This window comes from Anomaloglossus baeobatrachus, chromosome 1 (genome assembly GCF_048569485.1).
Source record: "Anomaloglossus baeobatrachus isolate aAnoBae1 chromosome 1, aAnoBae1.hap1, whole genome shotgun sequence".
Classification (NCBI taxonomy): Eukaryota; Metazoa; Chordata; class Amphibia; order Anura; family Aromobatidae; genus Anomaloglossus; species Anomaloglossus baeobatrachus.
Window position 1 is genome coordinate 687,819,289 of NC_134353.1, and position 23,081 is coordinate 687,842,369.

Below are 23,081 nucleotides of genomic sequence, written 5' to 3' on the forward strand. Positions count from 1 at the left end.
ACGAATGAAACAACTATTCGAAACAATTCTAATAAAACCAAGTTTTTTGTTAAACTAGACTCTAGCCCCCCCAAAAAAACCTATAAGAAGGAAATAACAATTGTAGAGAAAAAAATAGTATGACCTTGAACACCAAACCATAGAGATTCACCCAAAAATATATTCAAAAAAGGAAAATAAATATAAATAAAAAAATATAATGTTTATTAATAATTTTTTACACAACATTAAATTTATGCCTAACCTCAAATCTTTTTCACCCTATTGCATATGCTGATAAACAACAAGCTTTTGCCTAAACATGTTGCCATATACCAGCCATGCATTACCACCAAAATGTATATACACCGTGTGCAGAATTATTAGGCAAGTTGTATTTTTTATAGGATTTTTTTTATTATTGATCAACAACTATGTTCTCAATCAACCCAAAAGACTCATAAATATCAAAGCTTAATATTTCTGGAAGTTGGAGTGGGTTTTTTACATCTTATGAGGATATCTGTTTGTGCAGGAAACTATTACTGTGCAGAATTATTAGGCAACTTAAAAACCAAATATATTCCCATCTCACTTGTTTATTTTCACCAGATAAACCAATATAACTGCACAAAACATGCAAAAACAAAACCCCCAAAAATTAGTGACCAATATAGCCACCTTTCTTTATGATGACACTCAACAGCCTACCATCCATAGATTCTGTCAGTTGCTTGATCTGTTTACGATCAACATTGTGTGCAGCAGCCACCACAGCCTCCAAGACACTGTTCTGAGAGGTGTACTGTTTTCCCTCCCTGTAGATCTCACATTTTATGAGGGACCACAGGTTCTCTATGGGGTTCAGATCAGGTGAACAAGGGGGCCATGTCATTATTTTTTCATCTTTTAGACCTTTACTGGCCAGCCACGCTGTGGAGTAGTTGGATGCATGTGATGGAGCATTGCCCTGCATGAAAATCATGTTTTTCTTGACCAATACCGACTTCTTCCTGTACCACTGCTTGAAGAAGTTGACTTCCAGAAACTGGCAGTAGGTCTGGGAGTTGAGCTTCACTCCATCCTCAACCTGAAAAGGTCCCACAAGTTCATCTTTGATGATACCAGCCCATACCAGTACCCCGCCTCCACCTTGCTGGCTTCTGAGTCGGAGTGGAGCTCTCTGCCCTTTACTGATCCAGCCTCTGGCCCATCCATCTGGCCCATCAAGTTTCACTCTCATTTCATCAGTCCACAAAACCTTTGAAAAATCAGTCTTAAGATATTTCTTTCGGCCAGACTTGACGTTTTATCTTATGTTTCTTGTTCAAAAGTGGTCATTTTTCAGCCTTCCTTACCTTGGCCATGTCCCTGAGTATGACGCACCTTGTGCTTTTTGATACTCCAGTAACGTTGCAGCTCTAAAATATGGCCAAACTGGTGGCAAATGGCATCTTAGCAGCTTAGAGCTTGATTTTCCTCAATTCATGGGCAGTTATTTTGCGCCTTTTTTGCCCAACACGCTTCTTGCGACCCTGTTGGATATTTGCCATGAAACGCTTGATTGTTCGGTGATCTCGCTTCAAAAGTTTGGCAATTTCAATACTGCTGCATCCCTCTGCAAGACATCTCACAATTTTGGACTTTTCAGAGCCCGTCAAATCTCTCTTCTGACCCATTTTGCAAAAGGAAAGGAAGTTGCCTAATAATTAAGCCCACCTTATATAGGGTGTTGATGTCATTACACCACACCCCTCCTCATTACAGAGATGCACATCACCTGATTTACTTAATTGGTAGTTGGTTCTCAAGCCTATACAGCTTAGAGTAGGTCAACATGTATAAAAAGATCCAAGGAGAGACGGAAGCAGGCGGCACTCATCGGCATCCAAATAGCAGATTTAGTCAAACATTTTCATGCCAGAAGGGTACAGGTGGTGGGGGAGGGGGAGGACATGTCACAACCAATAAATCCGCTATTTGGATGCTGATGAGTGCCGCCTGCTTCCGTCTCTTCTTGGATCTTACACATGGTCTATGCCCTAGGACGTGCACCCGGCTTTGCTGCTTTCTAGGAATTAACTTACAGCAACACCTTGCTTTGGATTAGCGGTGCCCTGTTTTTTTTTCTTACCCTTGCTACATGTATAAAAAGTATCATGTGATCAAAATACTCATTTGCCTAATAATTCTGCACACAGTGTAAGCTTAAAAAATAATATCCAAATATTGAAAAAGACTTATACACTTTTCTAGGAATTTTTCACCCAAAACTGACGACAAAATACAGAAAGCCTGAAACTAGTTGTTAAAAGATTTAACCATTTTTTTTCTTATCCTCCTCCCTTCCTAGCTTGTTTTCTTAGGCTGCTTTCACACATCCGTTTTTTGCTGTGCGGCACAATCCGGCACTTTGCACAAAAAACGCAACCGTTTTTTTTTTGCCGCCGGTTGCGTTTTTTTTGCATAGACTTTCATTAGTGCCGGGTTGTGCCGCATTGCCTTGCGTTCGGTCCAGTTTTTGCCGGATGCGGCATATTTAGCTGATGCGGCAGCCGAATTGAACGTTGCCTGGCTCGTTTTTTTGTCCGGCAAAAAAACCCGCATCCCGCCGCATCTCTCCGATGCGGCGCATTTTCCAATGCATGCCTATGGACGCCGGATGCGGCACGATGCGGCAAAAACCGCATCCGGCCGCCGCATGCTGTTTTTGCCACTGCGCATGCTCAGTAGCGTGCCGCAAGTGGCAAAAACCGGATGGGCCCCATGTAAAAAACTTATGCAAAGGATGCGGTTTTGTCGCCGCATCCGTTGCATAGGTTTTACAGCCGAATTAAGCCACAGGGCTCAAACCGGATGTGTGAAAGCAGCCTTAGTCATATCCTTACCCAACAAATTTACCATAATTTATACTACAAAAGGGGTATAAATTATGATAGAAGTATACTCTAATCAAGGACTGGAGTAACATTTCTGGTGGTAGCATACAGCATTTGAAAGATGTGCCAACTTTATTAAAGATGTGCCAACTTCACGTAACAAATGAATTTGGTGCATCTTGCTCTGACACCTACCTTATCAAGAAGGATGTACAAAATGCCAGTCTTGATTAATCGGGGCCTCTGTGACTGTGTAAAGAGCACTAATAAGATTGCAGTAGCTCAAGGCTGTTGCAGTCTTCGGATCACAGCCTCACAGCTTACTTAAGGTCACCTGCTCCAGTAAAATTGGACCTATCAGCTCTTCTGACATCACTTTTAGTAAATACTGGCACTCCTCATGGGGATACCATTGTTTTGGGGGGGGTTTTACACCTTGTAGAAATGTATGAATAAACTAACAACAGCGCATTACCTTTCCTATGTGGCTATGGCATCACTCACTGTGGCACTGACAATCGTGAAAGGGAGTACACCATTGATAAAGGGTATTGTAATACCCAGTTGTCAATTTCTTCACACATTTCCAATAGCAATAACAGAGGAACACCACATTAAAGTGTTGTAAAAAAAAGAATTGCTATGTTATAGGGCATGCAAGTATTAAGTAAAGTAAACATGTTAGAACAGCAGACAGGTCCACCCATATTATTGGCATTAAAGTTTACTTTTTGGCTTTTTCCTCTGTCCTGTCCTGATTCTTTTGGTGTATGGTTTTATCTTGGATTGTTCAAACTATTCAAACATTGTTTTAGTCTGATTAATATTTTTTGTCAAAACTTTCTTTTTCTGTCTCGTAGAGAGGTGCTGGGTGGTGAAAACTCCTGGTCTTTATTGCTGTCCTCTTGTGGCATTCCAGCTATTATACAGTTATTGACACTACCATGCTTTCCTGAAAGTCCCAGATACCTTTTGATAGATAAGAAAGATGAATATCGATGTCAAAAGGGTAAGTAAATTTAAGTCTTTTCCATAAATATTTAGATTTTTGTCTGTCATTTGTTTTGGTCTGCAAATCAAAAGACAGACAAACCTGGATAGCCTTTGGGTCTACAGTCTAAGTGTCTCCTATGTGATGAATAAAGCATAGTCTCAATGTCTCCTATGTGATATGCTGTATATGAAACGCCCACGCGGGCCTGCAGGGATGGCACGGTCACCGGGCCGGTGGTATACGGGGTCAGGCTGTGAGTGGCCCGACCCGGCTTCCGTGACCCCGGCATGTTTCATTAAAGGGAAAGTCTGACAGTCAGTCCGGTGTGACAAGGGAATGGAAGGAGGGTGACGGGGTTCCTGGGGAGCATGCCATCGGTCGCAGCAGCCACTGAAGTCTCGGCCTTCTCTGCCATAGCTCTCCCCCAGGAAATGGTATGGGACGGGGACGGGGTGCTAGCAGTGCCACCCGTGGCATGCGGCCAAGTGTTCAGTCGCCGCTGTGCAGTCTCTCTCCGGGGCAGGTGTTACAGGCAGCCAGATGGAATCGCTCCCCATGGGTGGAGCGGGAGACCACCGGGAGGTTAGTGAGACCCAGGGCAACAGTCCTCTGGAACACCGGGGGCACGGGGCGGTAGCATTACTCACACCAGTCACGGAGTGCGGGTTCCAGTTTCTCTTTATTTACAGTCTGTTCCACATCGCACCCAGGAGCTGGTTCTCGCCGCCTCTAGCCTCTGGTCGGTCCCGGGCAGGTAGGAGGAAGGGTCTGGTGAGGTGTTCCGGGGGTCTCTCTCTTTCGGGTGCGTTAGTGCCGTCCCCATGGCATAGAGTATCTTGGGGCCTCGACGCCATTCTGTCTCTCTCTCTTGCCCCGTAGCGTAGAATAGGACCACTACCAGGTACAACATTCTCAAAGATCCCCAGTGTATGGCTCCATCCCCTTCCTCTAGATGTTATCAGCCCTGGTCTCGTGGCATCTCCTCAGCAGGAGCTGTTCTCCTGAGGTCTGTATTCTGTCACAGCCTCCATCGTTCTGCTAAACTTCCTGTCTGCTCTGCACTGTACACACTCCTCATTCAGGCCCCCCTCCCCTCAGGTTGTCATGGGGACCTGCACACCTGCTCATTTAGGAGACAGGATGAGTCATACAGGCTCAAAATACATGCTGAAAAGCTTTTAACGCCTTTTTGTCAGTGTGTGTGTATGTGGACTCCACTCCTCCTGCCCGGGAAAAATGGGGGTAATATTCAATACCCTGTAATGACCCGGCTGTAGGGGCGTTACATATATACAGCAGTCTCAGTATTTCCTATTTGATGTACTGTATATACAAGGGGCTGCTGATAAGTCTTTGGCTTTGTGATGTTTTGTTTCTCTGGTAACGAATATTACATCACATGAAAGCCTTGTGTCTAATATATGTTTTCAAAATGTTATGTTTGTTGCTTATGGCAACAGTGTTTTAGACCCGCAACACACATCCGTTTAATTTGTACGTGTGCAGTACGTATTTGCACGTACCGGAGACACGTACACACGGAGACCCATGTTATTCAATGGTAGATGACACACACACGTAAAGTCACACGGAACGTGTGTCTGTGTGGTAAGTACGTGTATGCGCTTTTCTACAAGGACAACATGTCCATTTTTGGCCGGCATCACGCAGGCACGGACTCGCTAAAGTCTATGAGTCACACGGTGTATGTCTGTGTTCAGCACGTTTCGTCCGTGTGCGTTTTTAACCGAACGATGTTATTTTTTTTTTTTTTTTGTTAATTCAGTATACTTACCTTTTTTCATGATGTTCTCAGTCATACTTACATTGGCGCTCGGTCTGTTTCTTCCCCCGGCTCATACTTACCGCTCCCCGATCACCAGCGCTGCGAGGAACAGCTGTGCAGAGAATGTGCGGCAACAATTATTTTGACAGAAAACACCGCCGCTCCTGTCAGCTCCACGCAGCAACTGAGGTGAGTAGCGCGATCAGCTGAGCTGTAACTGAGGTTATCCGCGGCCACCACTGGATCCAGCGGTGGCCGTGAGTTACCTGACTGACAGCAGTTGATCGCGCTACTCACCTCAGTTGCTGCGTCGAGCTGACAGGAGCGGCAGTGTCTTCTGCAGCTCCAGTCACCTTCATGCAGCAGATTCCGCTGGACATGGAGGGCTTTTTGGGGCTTATTAAATTGGTGTACCAGGGAATTTGTTAGTGTTTTTTATTTCTAATAAATGATTTTTTCAGGTATGTGTGTATTTAATTACTGTAACTTACAGATTAATCATGGAAGGTATCTCGGGGAGACGCCTGACATGATTAATCTAGGATTTAGTGGCAGCTATGGGCTGCCATTAACTCCTTATTACCCCGATTTGCCAACGCACCAGGGCAAATCGGGAAGAACTGGGTACTGTACCAGAACTGTTGCATATAATGTATGCGACAATTCTGGGCTGCTGCTGACTGATATTTTTAGGCTGGGGGGCTCCCCATCCTGAGAATACCAGCCTTCAGCAGTATGGCTTTATCTGGCTGGTATTAAAATTGTGGGGGACCGCACGCCGTTTTTTTTTAATTATTTATTTATTTTATTGCACAGTATAGACACGCCCACCGGCTGCTGTGATTGGGTGTAGTGACACAGCTGTCACTCAGCGTGGGGGCGTGTTTGACTGCAACCAATCACAGGCGCCTGTGGGCGGGGAAAGCAGGGAATACAAGATTGTTTAATGAGCGGCCGGCTTTTTCAAAAAAGTTAAAGCCGCCGGAGTTTTTTATAACAGCTGAGCAGCGCCGCACCGGAGATCGGGGATCGGTGAGTATGAGAGAGGGCTGCTCACTTCAGTCACTCAGGGGATTAGCGGTCACCGGTGAATCCTGCACAGGTGACCGCTAATCAGGACGCGACACAGACAGAGCCGCGGCATGACAATGAAGACGGGTGAAGTTCACCCGAGTTCATTCTCTTCGCGCAACTCTGTCTGCTGTCAGCCGACATCTATAAACGACATTGTGCATCACAAACACGGACATTCCACGTACACATACACATTCATGCCACACGCACACACGGTCATTCCACACGCGCACACGGACAGCATACGCCATCAACACGGATGTCATATGTACCGGAGAAACGCCCCTAAAAAACGGAACACGGACCCGAAAAACGGACCGTAAGACACGTACGTTTTATTTGTGGAAGTGTGTTTTAGGCCTTACGCACATGGGAGAACAAAATGGCGGAGTCTAATGCGATATTCACAGCAACTGAGAGCAGAGGAGTGATAAAATTCTTGTTTTTGCAAGGAAAGTCATGGTGATATGTCGCAGACATTGGAGGATCAATGCACTTCATATTCCACAGTTAAGAACTGCGTTGCCAAATTTAAAAATGGGCCACTTCAGCACCAATGAAGTCCTGGACGACCGAAAGTGGTTGTTGTTCCAGAGATCGTCGATGCTGTGCACAACCTCATACTGGAGAATTGACAAATTTCAGCAAAAGCAATAACAGACATCATGGGGATTTCCCGTGAACGTGTTTGTGTCATTATCCATGAACATTTGGACATGAGGAAGCTATCTGCAAAGTGGGCCCCCAAATGTTTGACAACAGATCAGAGAAGCATGCGAGTGAAAACTTCCCGGTCCATTTGTGAGCATTTCCGGACTGATAAGAACTTCCTGGATCGACTGATCACTATGGATGAGACCTGAATTTATTTGTATGACCCTCAAAATAAGGAGCAGTCAAAAGAGTGGAGTCACAGTGGTTCTCCTCATCCAAAGACATTCAGGTTAGAAAAATCAGCCACTAAGGTGATGGCGTCTGTGTTCTAGGATAAGGAGGGCATGCTACTAGTGGACTACCTTCAAAAGGGATGCACCATCAATGCAAGGTATTACATTAAACTTTCGGACCAATTGATGGCAGCTCTGAAGGCCAAAAGGCATGTCAAGCTGCCCAAAAGAACCTTGTTCCTGCAAGACAACGCTTCCGCTCCCACTGCACAAGCGACAATGGCAAAACCGGCAGAGCTGGGCTTCCAGCTGGCTGACCTCTCATCTTATTCACCAGATCTAGCTCCCTCTGACTAGCATCTGTTTCCAAACCTGAAGAAACACCTCAAGGTTACCATATTTCACACCATTTCTGATGCCATGGCTGCTAAGGGTACCTGGTTTGAGGCACAACCGAAATCGTTCTTTTTGCTAGGCTTACAGAACCACAATGTGCAGATTTGGTGCTGAAAATATCTGCACCAAATCTGCAGCATGAGCATACAGCTTTAGGCTATGTGCGCACTTTGCGTCGAGGTAGTTGCAGTTCAAAAAGCATCCTCTGGCAGAAAGGACAATGCTTTTGGCTTTTAGACTATGTGCGCACATTGCTTTTTTATCTGCTTTTCCACTGCTTTTTCAACTGCAGCGTTTTCATGCCAAAATGCTTGCGTTATGCTTTTCAAGCAAAGTCAATGGGACATTGAGCTTTCTTGTGCGCACTTTGCTGTTGAAAACGCTGCGCTTAATTTGCATAAATTTGGGCAAAAACTCAGTGTTTAAAGAAGCAGCATGTCAATTGTTTTTGCGATTTTGGCTGCGTTTCCCATCCATTCAATTTAATACAAAACTGCAGCGTTTCTAAAAGCACCGGAAAAGCACTAAAAACTCATGAAAACCGCATGGTGCGCATAGGCTACTTTCTTTGCATTTTACATGCATTTTTAAAGCCAAAAGCATTGTTCTTTCTGCCAGAGGATGCTTTTTGATCTGAAACTACCTCGACACAAAGTGCGCACATAGCCTAAAAATGCATGTAAAACGCAAAGAAAGTAGCCTATGCGCACCTTGTGGTTTTCATGAGTGCTTTTCCGGTGCTTTTAGAAACGCTGCAGTTTTGTATTAGGCTGTGTCCGCACTTTGCGTCGTCCTACTTGCAGTTCAAAACGCATCCTCTGGCAGTAATTGATTTTGCCAAAGTTGCTTTTGACCACAAAATAGAGCAAAAAACGCATGAGTATTTACCGCGTTTTAGCGGCGTTTTTTGCGCATTTTACATGCTTTTCCATTGCGTTTTGAAAGATGCGTTTTGAACATAAAGACACTGCTAAATAAAGTTTAAATAGTCAAACACAATGAGAAAAGGGGAAAAAAAAGGAACACATATATAATTATTGAAATGATAAAGAAAATAGTTATATTTCTTATAATTATAGCGGTTTTATACTATTTAGCGGTAAAATAGCATTCAATTTCTATTTTTCATTATTGTAATTGTCGGACTATGTGTGCGTGTAAAGGGACATATTATTCCATTATTGTAATGTCAGAAAAGCATGCGTTTTGGATTTCCAAAACGCAGTGTTTCTGCAGCTAAAAAGCATTGACTTCAATGTTAGCAAAACGCTGCAGAAATGGCAAAAACAATTGACATGCTGCTTCTTTGAACGCAGAGTTTTTGCCACAAATTATGCAATTTAAACGCTGCGTTTGGAAACGCTAAGTGCGGACTAGAAATTCCCCATTTTACATAGACTTTGCTGGAAAATCGAAACGCATGACTTTTGGCATGAAAACGCTGCAGTTCAAAACAGACCTAAAAAGCAGCTGAAACGCAGGTGGAAACGGAAAGTGCGGACACAGCCTAAAATTGACCGGATGGGAAACGCAGCCAAAATGGCAAAAACAATTGACATGTTGCTTCTTTAAACGTTGAGTTTTTGCCCAAATTTATGCAAATTAAACGCAGCATTTTGAACAGCATAGTGCGCACAAGAAAGCTCAATGTCCCATTGACTTTGCTTGAAAAGCATAACGGAAGCATTTTGGCATGAAAACACTGCAGTTGGAAAAGCAGGTAAAAAAGCAAAGTGCGCACATAGCCTTAAGGCTACTTTACACACTGCGATATCGGTCCCGATATCGCTAGTGTGGGTACCCGCCCCCATCTGTTGTGCGACACGGGCAAATCGCTGCCCGTGGCGCACAACATCGCCCAGACCTGTCACACATACTTACCTGTCCGGCGACATCGCAGTGACCGGCGAACCGCCTCCTTTTTAAGGGGGCGGTCCGTGCGGCGTCACAGCGACGTCACTGCAGCGTCACTGAACCGCCGCCCAATAGCAGCGGAGGGGCGGAGATGAGTGGGACGTAACATCACGCCCACCTCCCTCCTTCCGCATTGTGGCCGGGAGGCAGGTAGGGGAGCTTCCTCGTTCCTGCGGCGTCACACGCAGCGATGTGTGCTGCCGCAGGAACGAGGAACAACTTCGTTATTGCTGCAGTAACGATTTTTGAGAATGGACCCCCATGTCACCGATGAGCGATTTTGCACGTTTTTGCAACGATGCAAAATCGCTCATCGGTGTCACACGCAACGGCATCGCTAATGCGGCCGGATGTGCGTCACGAATTCCGTGACTCCAACGACTTAGCATTAGCGATGTCGTAGTGTGTAAAGCCCCCTTTAGAGTAAGGACTACGGTTGACTGAATATTTTTTGCCATGCATTCGAGTCTCTGATAGCCACTTTCCACTGCATTTTTCTCTTCACAACAGGAGTGCTGTCTCCAAGCCACAAGGTGGTAGCTATAGTTCTAGTTCCCATTCCATTGATATTAGGCCTCCGAAACACATCCGTGCAGCCGGTACGTGTTTGGTATGTTTTTGCACGTACCAGCGGCACGGAGACACGTAGACCAATGCTACCCTATGGTAGCAGGCACACACACGTAAAATCACACGGAACGTGTGTCGGTGTCGTTTGTACGTGTGTGCGTTTTCCAACACGCTCGACATGTCTGTTTTTCTCTGGGATCACACAGGCACGGACCCGCTAAAGTCAAGGGGTCTGTGCCTGCACGGACGGCACACGTAGCATGTCCGTGTGCTACACGTACCGTCCGTGTGCATTTTTAATCCAAACATCAGCAACACTTGTTACCAATCTATCAGGTCAATTTAAGGTCATTAATTCTGGTGCCAAAGACTCATATCCTGTCTCATTTGCACGCCAGATGGCAGCTGGTCACCTTTCCTATCACTGCAGGGGCAAACTGAGCACTCTGAACCCCACATGCATTCAGAATGGCTCCAAGTATAGATACAGAGAGGCTGATTGGGGAAGTAGAGAGGCATCCAGAGCTGTGGGACACACGTGATGATGGCTATCATGACAGGTTAATGGTGGAACGAGCATGGATGTCTGTGGCTGAACAAGTCTACCCCAGGAATGGATGGTCTCAATGCACCCCTGGAAGGAAAGCTAAATATGGTGAGTACAGACATTTTCATGGCTTCTCTCATTACCTGCTCAATGAGTAGGCAGAATGTCTATATATTGAAACAGAATATTAGGCATGTATTAATGGTCCGGACTAATTTGAAGCTACACTGGAGACACACATGAAGGAAAGTGCTGATATTTTTGGTTTGATAGTAGTTTTCTCAATTGTTTAAGCTGATTACATGGAAATATGACATGTCATGCATTAAATGCACTTCACACAGACATTTCAGGTTGTAAAACCAACTGGCCTAGAGGTACACACAGTCACAGACCTATATAGTTTTGTTGTGTAAGCTACATCCATATACACAATGGTAGGCCAAAATATGTCTGCTATAGTTGTTTATTTGTTAGTTTGAAAGTATGCATAGACTAAATGTTTTCTATTGCATTGGTTTTTTAACAAATGTGAACATATGGCAATGCATGTAGTTGTGGTCATTATAAGTTTTCCTTTTTATTTGTGCTTTAATATTTTATTTAAATATAAATTTAACATGATTTTGTAATGTATCTTTGTATTTTACAAACAGGGGTCTGTTGGGTTGCTCATGGGTTTATACTTACAAATCAAGCATGACATGTTATTTTGTGGGGACACACTGTGGTTTTTGTTTGTTTTTTTTTTAAACCTTTTTTAAAATTTGATGTCAATTTGTTTGTTTGATTTTTGTTCGTTAGAATAAAGAAATAAAACATTATACTTTTGATGTTTTTTAACAGTGGATTTGGTGAAACAGCGGTAAGCAAGAGACCAATTCCACCGTGAATTCAACCCTGTTGCAACTTCTGCTGCTGCTTCCAAAAAGAAGAAATATATTCACTATGAGAGACTCAGCTACCTAAAGCCAATTATGGAGGTTCCAAAGTAAGTTTGAATGATGTAATTTTATGGATGTTGTAATTATTACTGTATGGTTCATTAATTTTATCATCTACCCAAATAGTACCGAGGATAATCTTGAGGACAGTGAGGAGGCGTAGTCCGCAGTGTTATCAGCAACAGCTACACCAGCATCAGAGATGGAGCCTACCTCTTATCAACAACCCACAACCCAGAACACCATCCAGCCAGAAGCAGACGAAGTGTCATCAGATTTGGGTTTGGGAACCAGTCAATCCACTACCCAAATCACAGGCCAGTCTACAGGGCTACAAAGTGGCCCATCACCAGTTATTGGCGAGAGTAGTCCAAAAACACATGCAGGCACACAGCCTAGAACAACAACACATAACCTGCGGTCACTGGCACAAACTTTCCGTGGTCGCAGACATAGGCGTCATGAGGATTTACGTTCCCTGCCAGAGATCATTGATACTAGAATAATACACATGATGAATTCACTAATACCAGAGAGTGATGAAGAGAGAATTTGTCGCTCCCTCTCTCCCTCTCTTGCATTGGTTGCACCTGATAGGCAGGACAGGTTGAGGGCGTCTGTAATCACACTGATTTCAGCATCCCAAAGTGATTCTGAGCCAATATATGTTTTTGAACTGATAGAGCAATGGTGAGCTAATCCACATGGCCCACACACAAAAACAACCCAACACACTATGGAAACCCAAACTGATGAACAGACATCTAATTCACAACAAAATACTGTAGTGCAACAAACACATATACCGTGGCCATCTTCTTCTTTGATAAATGAAACACAAAATAGGCCTACAAGTCTACCTCAACAATCAGGTACATTATTTCCACAAATGCCATCACAGCAGCCATCTTTTTACCATCAAGGGCCACAACAGACACCTTTGCAAACCTCAATGACCTATCAAAGTAATGTAAGTAATGTTCATAGACTACCACAAATGGTACATCAACCTGCATCATACCATATGCAACATAATCTACAGCAACAGTACTTTCAAAATCAGCCTTACCCAACCAACTTCACATACACACATCCTCAGCCTGTACCGTCGCAACAATATCTAACACCTACACTAGGTCAGCAATCTGTACCAACAACGATAGCAATGTTTGCACCAAGCACAACAACAGTCACTAGTGGAAACACTATTCAGTCACTTACTACAACATCTAGTGTTGTGCAGCCAACATATTCAGTAGGTGACAATGCCATGGAGACTACACAGGAAAGCATCACTAGCCTAAAGGATTTAGTTCACACAACTTTATTTTTGATTTTAACAATAACATTTATCAATGTTTACAATGTTCTACATGTTTTGTAAACATTCATAAATGTTAAAAAGTCCAAAATCCATATGTATGTGGGTTTGTATTTCTTAGCATAGGGTCGGATTTGACTTGTACGTTGCTCTATCACTTCTAAAACATGACCTGCATTGTAAGATGTTGGCTGGCTCTTGACATGAGGTTATGACCATCCAAAAAAAACCCAGTGTTCTGTAAAATTATGCACGCACATAACCAACTACATTTACATTCATACACCTTTATCTAAAAAAACCCCCCAGAAAATATGCAGTATCTACATAAGTTCTGGTCCCTTACTTGCATTCCCATAGTGTCAAACAAATTATGTTTGCGTGACATTATGGCATAATACAGTATGGTGTGTTGTCTGGGATAATGTCTCAGAACAATATTTTTACATATGTTAATAATACAGGGTGTTTTGCAAAAGGTAACATGCATACATAGTTAACGAAAACATAAAATTAAATTAGCTTCATTACAACTGTGGAAAATCAAGTTTATTACTTTATAAATCTTAGATAAAAAATCCACAAACACATAAAAATTTGTAACCTCAAACAAACAAAAAAGCCAAACGTTTTTGGTTAACAAATCAAAGCCATATTAAAAATTAGAATATATATCTACCTATGTATGGTCATTTTCCCTTTTGCAATACATATGTGTTTGTGAATATGTAACCTACTGTTAGTAGAACTTTGAAATGTTAAATTTATACGTTACTATGCAGATTTAAACTAAAATAATCTTTAAACTGATTCCTAACTTGGAGACCAGATGGGGCCAAATTGGTTCTTACACTTTCATTACCTACTAATGGTGCATTTAGACCTTGCAAATCTTCGAAATCATCGTCATTGCTTTCATTCAATCTACAGTAATTATGTAAAATTACTGTAGCTTTAATGACAGCCTTGACAGTGGTTGGTTAGAGCTGGATGGTGGTTTGAAATGCGCCATCTTGAAGCCAAAATGCCAAAGGCCCGTTCAACATAGCAACGTGTTCTGGCCAAGGTGCTATTAAATTGGGCTTTTAATCTGTCTAGTCCACGTCTTGGATATGGACACATCAAATGCCTAGACAAGGCAAACCCCTGATCTGCAACCATGACAAATGGTGCATTTGGTCCATTTGTACCAGGTAGAGGCCTTGGTGCTGGCAAATTTAGACTGTCTGACATTAATCAACGTGATAAGCGTGAACTTCTGAAAATTCGTGCATCAGAGGCACTGCCATAGGCCCCAATATCAGCAAAAATAAAACAGTAATTAGTGTCAACCAAAACAAGAATTACTACAGAAAAAAACTTGTGAAAATTAAAATATCTAGAAGCAAAGTTAGGTGGTTTCTTCACTCTAATATGTTTGCCGTCTATGGCGCCAACACAATTAGGAAAGGCTGTTTTCTCAAAAATTTCTTCTGAAATGCGCATCCAATCCTGTGATGTAGGCTGCTGCATGACATGATGCTTAGGGTCTCCCATAGCACAGTACAGGTATGCCGTATTATGCCAATTGTCGATCTTCCCAATAAATATTCAAAATGAAGACCGCTGATGGATTGTCCAGTTGCAAGGAATCTACAAATGACAAGGAAATGATATTAGTATGTGTATTATTTATTTTGAACATGTTTTATACCAATATGAGAATTATATTGTCAGGATACAAACATTACTTTATTTTTGATGTATGCATGTAATAAGCCAACACAAAGGAAATGCATTATTTTCCATATTGGAAAATTTAATTAATTTATGTTAAATAAACAAGTTTGATCAGATCTACATTTTCTTTGTTTTTTTTCCTAATATGGTCGAAAGGTATGACTGATGTAACAAACCATGTCATTACACTGATTGTATGTCTTTGATATTTTTTAATTTAAATGATAGCTACAAAAAATAGGATTATGCATTTACATATGGGTCTATACAGAATGGTTAAAATTAACTCCACATTATAAACCAAGTTTATCAAGTATAAATAGGCAATATTACCATAATATACATACCATAAAGTCACCAAAAAGCGTTCCTCTGGGGAGATGCTGAGACGCATACAGGTGTCCTGATGTTGCAGATGGTGCGCACAAGGCCCAGGATGGTATCAAAGGACGTTAAGGTTATATGGCAGTAGGCATGGAATTTTGATGGAAATTTTCTCATTTCACCATAAAGAGTGTGAAAATGTCCATGCGATTTCCGAAACATAACCAGGGGGTGGATCCACATCCTTTTCTCAAAAGTTGGGTTATATTCAAGCATATGTCGCCTAACACCAAATCTCCTAGATATCAACCATAGCAAATACATTGTTGCTTCATTTGATAGAGACATTTTGGAGTCTGTATAATGAGTGAAAGGACCCAGTAAAAAAACAATGATGGGAGTTAATTGACCAATTAAACACAGCAGTATCTCATGATGATGTATTAAGAACGTAATTTGCAATGGAAAACGGATCTATAAAAACGGAAGTCACACGGACACCATACGTACGTATTTTACACCAACACGGACATCAGACACGTACACATGGCAAGCATACGCCATCACATGGATGTCACACGTACCGGAGAAACACCCTTAAAAAATGGAGCACGGACCCGAAAAACGGAACGTGAGACACATACGTTTTTTAAGCGGAAGTGTGTTTCAGGCCTTATATAGTCTGGTATTGTTAACCCTAGGACCAAAAACTGTTGCAAACTCCTATTTCACTGAAACCTGGTCTATACTTGCATGTGCATCCAAGAAGTGAACAATTTTGTGTTCCTCAACCAGCCCTGAAATCGTTTTATGGCTCCGAACACGGCCAAACAGAAATGGAAGAGATAATAAAAGAAACACGCGTTTTAAAGGATGAGAAACAAAAGAAGATTCTGGAGTTGTTCTTTGATCAGTCCATAAAGTGGCAGCTAATTGTCGTTATTGTGATCAACATAGGACAACAGCTCACTGGGATGAATGCAGTAAGTAAAAGGTTGGGGCTTCTGATAGCCTTTCTGCTATTAGGTTACACCCTTAGAACATTCCTCCCTAGACACACTTGTTTTTAATGCCGTAGAATGCATTTTGCTGCCTTGTACTTTGGGAGATAATCAAAATTCTGGAGGGACTGTCAAAGCCCTAGACCACCTCCTTCCTAATAATTTATCCTTCAACTGTTGACCACAAGTGAATTAACTAGTGGCCTTGTTATGGCATATTAAGTTACTGCAGGGGATAACATTTTTGTTACACATGTGAATATGTTCAGTTTAAAGGGAACTTGTCAGGTGCAATATGCACCCAGAACCACAAGTAGATCTGGGTGTATATTGCTAATCCCTGCCTAACCGTCCCTGTATACACTACCATAGATAAAGAGATCTTTAGAAACAGTATTTCTAAAGATCCTTTATGATATGCTAGTGAGTGCAGGGACTAGTCACAAGGGCGTTCGTTTCTGCACTCATTCCGCCTTCTTAGCATGTTAGTACGCCCACAGAGGCGAGCTAACATGCTAGTCAATGCAACATCACCAGTGCTGATGCACATACCTGTGTACACTGATCTGAATGCCCCGCGCTTCCGGTCATGCGCTGTATGAAGCCGGGTGTACACGTCCTGGCTTCAGAGAGGTCTACTGAACATGAATGGAAGTGTCGGGACTTCTATTCAACGGTCACAGCGCACGTTACCACTGGTGATGCTGCATTGAATAGCATGGAGGGATTAGAAGTATGCACCCAGAACTGCTTGTGGTTTAATGCCATTTAATTGTAGACACTGAAGCGTTAATTGGAAGCTGTCACCAGGTTTTTGCTACCTCATCTGAGAGCACCATTATGTAGAGGCAGAGACCCTAATTCCAAGGATGTAACACTTACTGGACTGTTTGTTGTAGATTTAACAAAATCCCTGCAGATCTAGCTGCTCTCTGAATACTGAGCTCTTTATAACTGTGTCCCCACCACTGAGTGACAGCTTTCTGTGTACACTGTGCATAGGTAGAGAGCTAATATATTCATGAGCTATGTTTCACCCTGCCCCACTGCTGATTGACAGCTTTATTCCTATGCACAGTGTACACAGAAAGCAATCACTCTGTGGGGTTGGGTGTGGTTATTCAGAGCTCAGCAATAAACCTGCTAGATCTGCAGTAGAGAGAACAGTGATGATGTCAAAACTACAGCAAGTAGCCTAGTAAGTGATATAATGCTGTAATGAGGTTTTCAGTGTCCACATCATGTTGCTCTCAGATTAGGAGGCAAAAACGTGGTGATCAATTCTGTTTAATATTTACCTGTGGTTCATAGCATGTACTGTGCTTTAAAGAGGTCACACATGATTATGAGTTCTAAGTGGAACTTCTAATATACTTCACATTCCTCACTATAAAGGCTGCTCTACACGTGTCGATATGTCGTGCGATTGCATTTGCGATCGCACCCGCCCTCATCGTTTGTGCGGCACGGGCAATTTGTTGCCCGTGGGGCACAAAGTCAGTAACCCCGGTCACACGTACTTACCTCCCGAATGACCTCGCTGTGGGCGGCGAACATCCTCTCTTTCGGCGTCACAGCGACGTCACACAGCGGCCGGCCAATAGAAGTGGAGGGGCGGAGATGAGCGGGAAGTAAACATCCCACCCACCTCCTTCCTTCCGCATTGCCGGCTGCAGGTAAGCTGCAGTTCATCGTTCCCGGGGTGTCACACGGAGCGACGTGTGCTGCCTCGGGAACGATGAACAACCGGAGCACAGAAGGACGTTTGATTTTTTGAAAATGAGCGACGTGTCAATGAGCAACGATAAGGTGAGTATCTTTGCTCGTTCACAGTCTCTCATTTGTGTTACATGCTACGATATGTCAAACGATGCCGGATGTGCGTTACTAACGACGTGACCCCGACGACATATTGTTTGATATATCGTAGCGTGTAAAGCCCGCTTTAGTCTCGATCATTGTTGCTAGATTATCATTGATGATGTTGTGGTTTGGAAATGTTCTTTTTTTCAACCAGATATGCAGACTCTGAAATATTTAGTTGTGGATGGACTGATTGGTTTCTTTGACCATGAGATTTAACAACTCCAGGTCATCTTCCAGAACCACCAGCATTTTTCACCTTTTTCTAATAGCCTGTTACCATTCCTGGGGCTGGAGAGCATGGGAATCCACTATAGAACAACAGTGGCCATGAGTTACACCTATACTGAAGACTTTGCATATGAAGGGGTTTTCTGAAAGAAGGTGTACCGTACTGGCTAACTAGGCTAAACTAACGTAGGTCTCCTGCAATGGTCTTATATAGAATAAAAGGTTAACCTTGGTACACATGTTGAGCATAGCAATGATAAATAACTAACATCATTTTACAAAAGGGGAGATATAACTGTTAGCCCTTTTATTAATATGTAAAATATAATCTCTCATTGGAAATTATATAGTATACTTTCATATTTAATTCTCATGTCTTATAGATCTATTTTTATGCGGAATATGTGTTTAAAAAAACTGGGATTCCCACTGAAAATATCCCTTACGTCACTCTGGGGACTGGAGTCTGTGAATGTATCACTGCTATGACATGTGTAAGTAAACAATACAAACCCACATCACCAAATAAGTGATCTACCAAGTAATGGATAGAGCCTGTGGCTACCTTTGCTGCAATCGTTCTGATGCGCTTTGTACTACATTATGCATGCGGGTAAACACTATTGATGAGAGAGCACTAAAATGCTCAAGTGCTCAGTACTGGAATCAAGCAATTCAGACTCTAGGAAAAGCTCAATATAAGTAACAAGTATTGTGATGCCCCTGCCTCTATCAGGGTGTCACAGGGAACTGCACCCCTGTCTCTCATGGTGCAGAACTCACCCTCCATGGTTCTGGGTTCCTACACACTGGTATTGCTTCCATCAGCACTCAAATCCTAACCACACCTCACACCACACCCTGTCAGGCACACCAGTGGGTGACCTAGCTGGAAAATGGCCACCCGCCTAGGGGCCAGGCAGACTGGTGGGGGGGAGGAAGTCAGTCGAGCAGCATCCCTCAGAGAGTGAGGATCTGAGGGTGTTGTAGCTCCCTGTGTGACCTTGGTTGGGTCACAGACGGTGGTCTGGGACCAGAGGAGTTGGAGACCCAGTCTCAGGGTATTGGAAAAGGGTGTACTGACTTAGTTTTGGAGAACGGTTGGCACCAGAAAGTCCAGTAAGCGGACCAGTACCGAGCACGGTGGGGTACGGGACCCTAGATCAGGGAGTAGCTTCACCCAAGCTGATAATTCACCAGTGGAGGATAGTCTCTTTATGAACTTTCCCCAAGAGCTCAGAGATCGAAGACACCAACACAACGAGGGGGATAGGGCTTTCCAGCTTATGCGGCCTACAGAAATCCCAAGTGTCAGCCATCGAGAGCACAGCTATAGGGAGCGGGACCCTGACAGCTTCAGGCCGAAGGGTCACTTAGGAAAATCTACAAAATTGTGCATGGAGGCAGGCTCCGGACCACTAAGCAATACCAGCGGAAACGGATACCCGGACAAGCTCCCCCGAGTTGCAGCGGCACCCAGAAACTTAGTTTACTTTTGTGTCAAAGTCTGCTTAATGATTGCACCAACGTCTACACAACCTGAGTGAGTACACTGCACACCCTGCATCCTGCCTGCCCACATAGCTTGTACAATGCTATCCGCCACTTATCTCCAGAGTCCCGGGGTCTCCCCTACCAGTGGAGGGATCACCATCTGGCTGCCCCACTCCATCTCCCCCGGGTACTCCCATCGGCAGCGGCAGTACTACCCTTACCGTGAACCACGGATGGCGTTACAAACTATCCCTTGTAAATAACCCCCCTTCGCATTTGAAGCGGCTGCAAGCCCCCATGTCCGGAGACCCTCGAGCAACAGCAACCCCAGATCTGAGCAGTTTGACTGCTGCAGGGGCGGCACACCTTAGTGGAAGTCAATGGGAAATGCAAACATTTTTACAGAAGACACCCCCCAGGAGGGCTGGGCATGCTCTGCATTCGCTGGAATGGATGGAAACTGAGCCTAAATGGAATGGGAACAGCATGGGGACGACGCCTGGAGGCATCTCTGATACCTAGGCTGCTGCTGGGAACAATGTTGTCAGGGTATTACGCCACTTTTACAGACAGAGAATAAAACATATAAAACCAAAGATAAAATACATTTTACAGGAAAACATAAAATAAACATTCTTTCCTGTACAATGAGTAGTATATAAGACAAAATAAAAAAAGAGAAAAAAAACATGCCCCCTCCACCCTTTAGGCTATGTTCACATGTAGTGTTTTGCACTCTCTCATTGGTTTCAATGTTAAAAAAACGCTGGAAGAACTGACATGCTTCTTTCAAAAACGCTGCAGTTTTTTATTTTCTGGAAAAAAACCCTCAAACAATTGTATGCATTTACAATGATAAAATTCCTTAGCTTTAGCTGGTACTGGAAAATTCAGCTGTTAATTTGCATAAAACTCATGAAAAAATGCTGTAAAAACAATGCAGCAAAAATGTAACAGGTGAACATAGTCTTAATAGCCGAGCCATCTCTCACCAAGAGTTGACAACAATTAAAAGGAGGTACTCCAATACACCCTGGAAGACACGTAGAGGAAGACCTCAGAAATTTTTTGTTCCCATTATTAAGAATAGGACTCTTACACCAGTAAAATATCACCTATAAATTATCTCTATCAGAATAAACCATCATATATGTGATCCCCTTATAGAACTGGAGCAATACAAAACCTAAAAAACAGATCAGGGCCACAAAACCATTGTGCAAATATGATAATTTTATTAAATCTCTGCAGTATAACACTTTTTAAATATATATATATATATATATATATATATATATATATATATATATATAATTGCCTTATTCTGTCTGTCTGTCTGTCTGTCTGTCTGTCTGTCTTGCTCCAAAATTGTGTCCTTATGGTGACACAAAGCTGATTGGCCGCTGGGCTCGCCATGGCCCCGCCCCCCCGCACGGATTGGCCGCTCGCCTCGCCTCGGCTCCGCCCCCCCACGGATTGGTCGCTCGCCTCGGCCTGGCCCCACCCTCCGCATGGATTGCCCGCTCGCCTCGGCCCTCCGCACGCATCGCCAGACATAACCTTGCGCTGCTGGGATCGTGACGGAGCCGGTGTACGCTGGTAACCATTATACACATCGGGTAACTAAGGTCCCTTGGTTACCCGATGTGTATCATAGTTACCAGTGTACACCGGCTCCGTCACGATCCCAGCAGCGCCAGACATACCCTTGCGATGCTGGGATCCTGACGGAGCCGGTGAACGCTGGTAACCATTATACACATCGGGTAACTAAGGTCCCTTGGTTACCCGATGTGTATCATAGTTACCAGTGTACACCGGCTCCGTCACGATCCCAGCAGCGCCAGACATACCCTTGCGATGCTGGGATCGTGACGGAGCCGGTGAACGCTGGTAACCATTATACACATCGGGTAACTAAGGTCCCTTAGTTACCCGATGTGTATCATAGTTACCAGCGTACACCGGATCCCGGTACACATGTGCAGGGAGCCGGCATTATACTCCTCTCCCCCCAGGACTACTCCTCCTATTATAGTCCTCCTATTATACTCTTCTCTGAGTATAATAGGAGAACTATTATAGCATGGGGGATGGAGCACGATTGGGTGCACAGCATGGGGGATGTAGCACGATGGGGGGTGCGCAGCATGGGGGATGTAGCACGATGGGGAGTGCGCAGCATGGGGGATGGAGCACGATGGGGAGTGTGCAGCATGGGGGATGGAGCACGATGGGGGGTGCGCAGCATGGGGGATGGAGTTCAGTTCATCAATACAAAAGAAGAATAAGACCGCACCAATGCTGATGTCTTTTTCCGGATAATCTTTATTCCATAAACTCGGTTAAAAGGTGTTGTAAAATCAGCGGGTGGAGGAGACCTGGATGCGGCCCCTCACTATGGACGACGGCCGTTTCGCCTGTGATTAGGCTTCCACGGGTCCACGGGGGATGGAGCACGATGGGGGGTGCGCAGCATGGGGGATGGAGCACGATGGGGGTGCGCAGCATGGGGGATGGAGCACGATGGGGGGTGCGCAGCATGGGGGATGGAGCACGATGGGGGGTGCGCAACATGGGGAATGGAGCACGATGGGGAGTGCGCAGCATGGGAGATGGAGCACGATGGGGAGTGTGCAGCATGGGGGATGGAGCACGATGGGGGGGTGCGCAGCATGGGGGATGGAGGACGATGGGGGGTGCGCAGCATGGGGGATGGAGCATGATGGGGGGTGCGCAGCATGGGGGATGGAGCACGATGGGGGGTGCGCAGCATGGGGGATGGAGCACGATGGGGGGTGCGCAGCATGGGGGATGGAGCACGATGGGGGTGCGCAGCATGGGGGATGGAGCACGATGGGGAGTGCGCAGCATGGAGGATGGAGCACGATGGGGAGTGCGCAGCATGGGGGATGGAGCACGATGGGGAGTGCGCAGCATGGGGGATGGAGCACGATGGGGGGTGCGCAGCATCGGGGATGGAGCACGATGGGGAGTGCGCAGCATGGGCGATGGAGCACGATGGGGGGTGCGCAGCATCGGGGATGGAGCACGATGGGGAATGCGCAGCATAGGGGATGGAGCACGATGGGGGTTGGGCAGCATGGGGGATGGAGCACGATGGGGGGTGCGCAGCATGGGGGATGGGGCACGATGGG

The 23,081-nt window shown here is 44.4% G+C and overlaps 1 protein-coding gene across 1 annotated transcript in view; it reads left to right on the top strand.

Annotated features, from left to right (window-relative positions):
• LOC142249689 (solute carrier family 2, facilitated glucose transporter member 11-like) overlaps positions 1 to 23,081 on the top strand; it is a 98,733-nt gene that overhangs the window by 61,535 nt on the left and 14,117 nt on the right. The window contains exons 6-8 of the mRNA XM_075321533.1: positions 3,719 to 3,867; positions 16,130 to 16,317; positions 18,813 to 18,923. Coding sequence (XP_075177648.1) covers positions 3,719 to 3,867; positions 16,130 to 16,317; positions 18,813 to 18,923 — 448 coding nt within the window. The remainder of the gene's footprint in view (positions 1 to 3,718; positions 3,868 to 16,129; positions 16,318 to 18,812; positions 18,924 to 23,081) is intronic.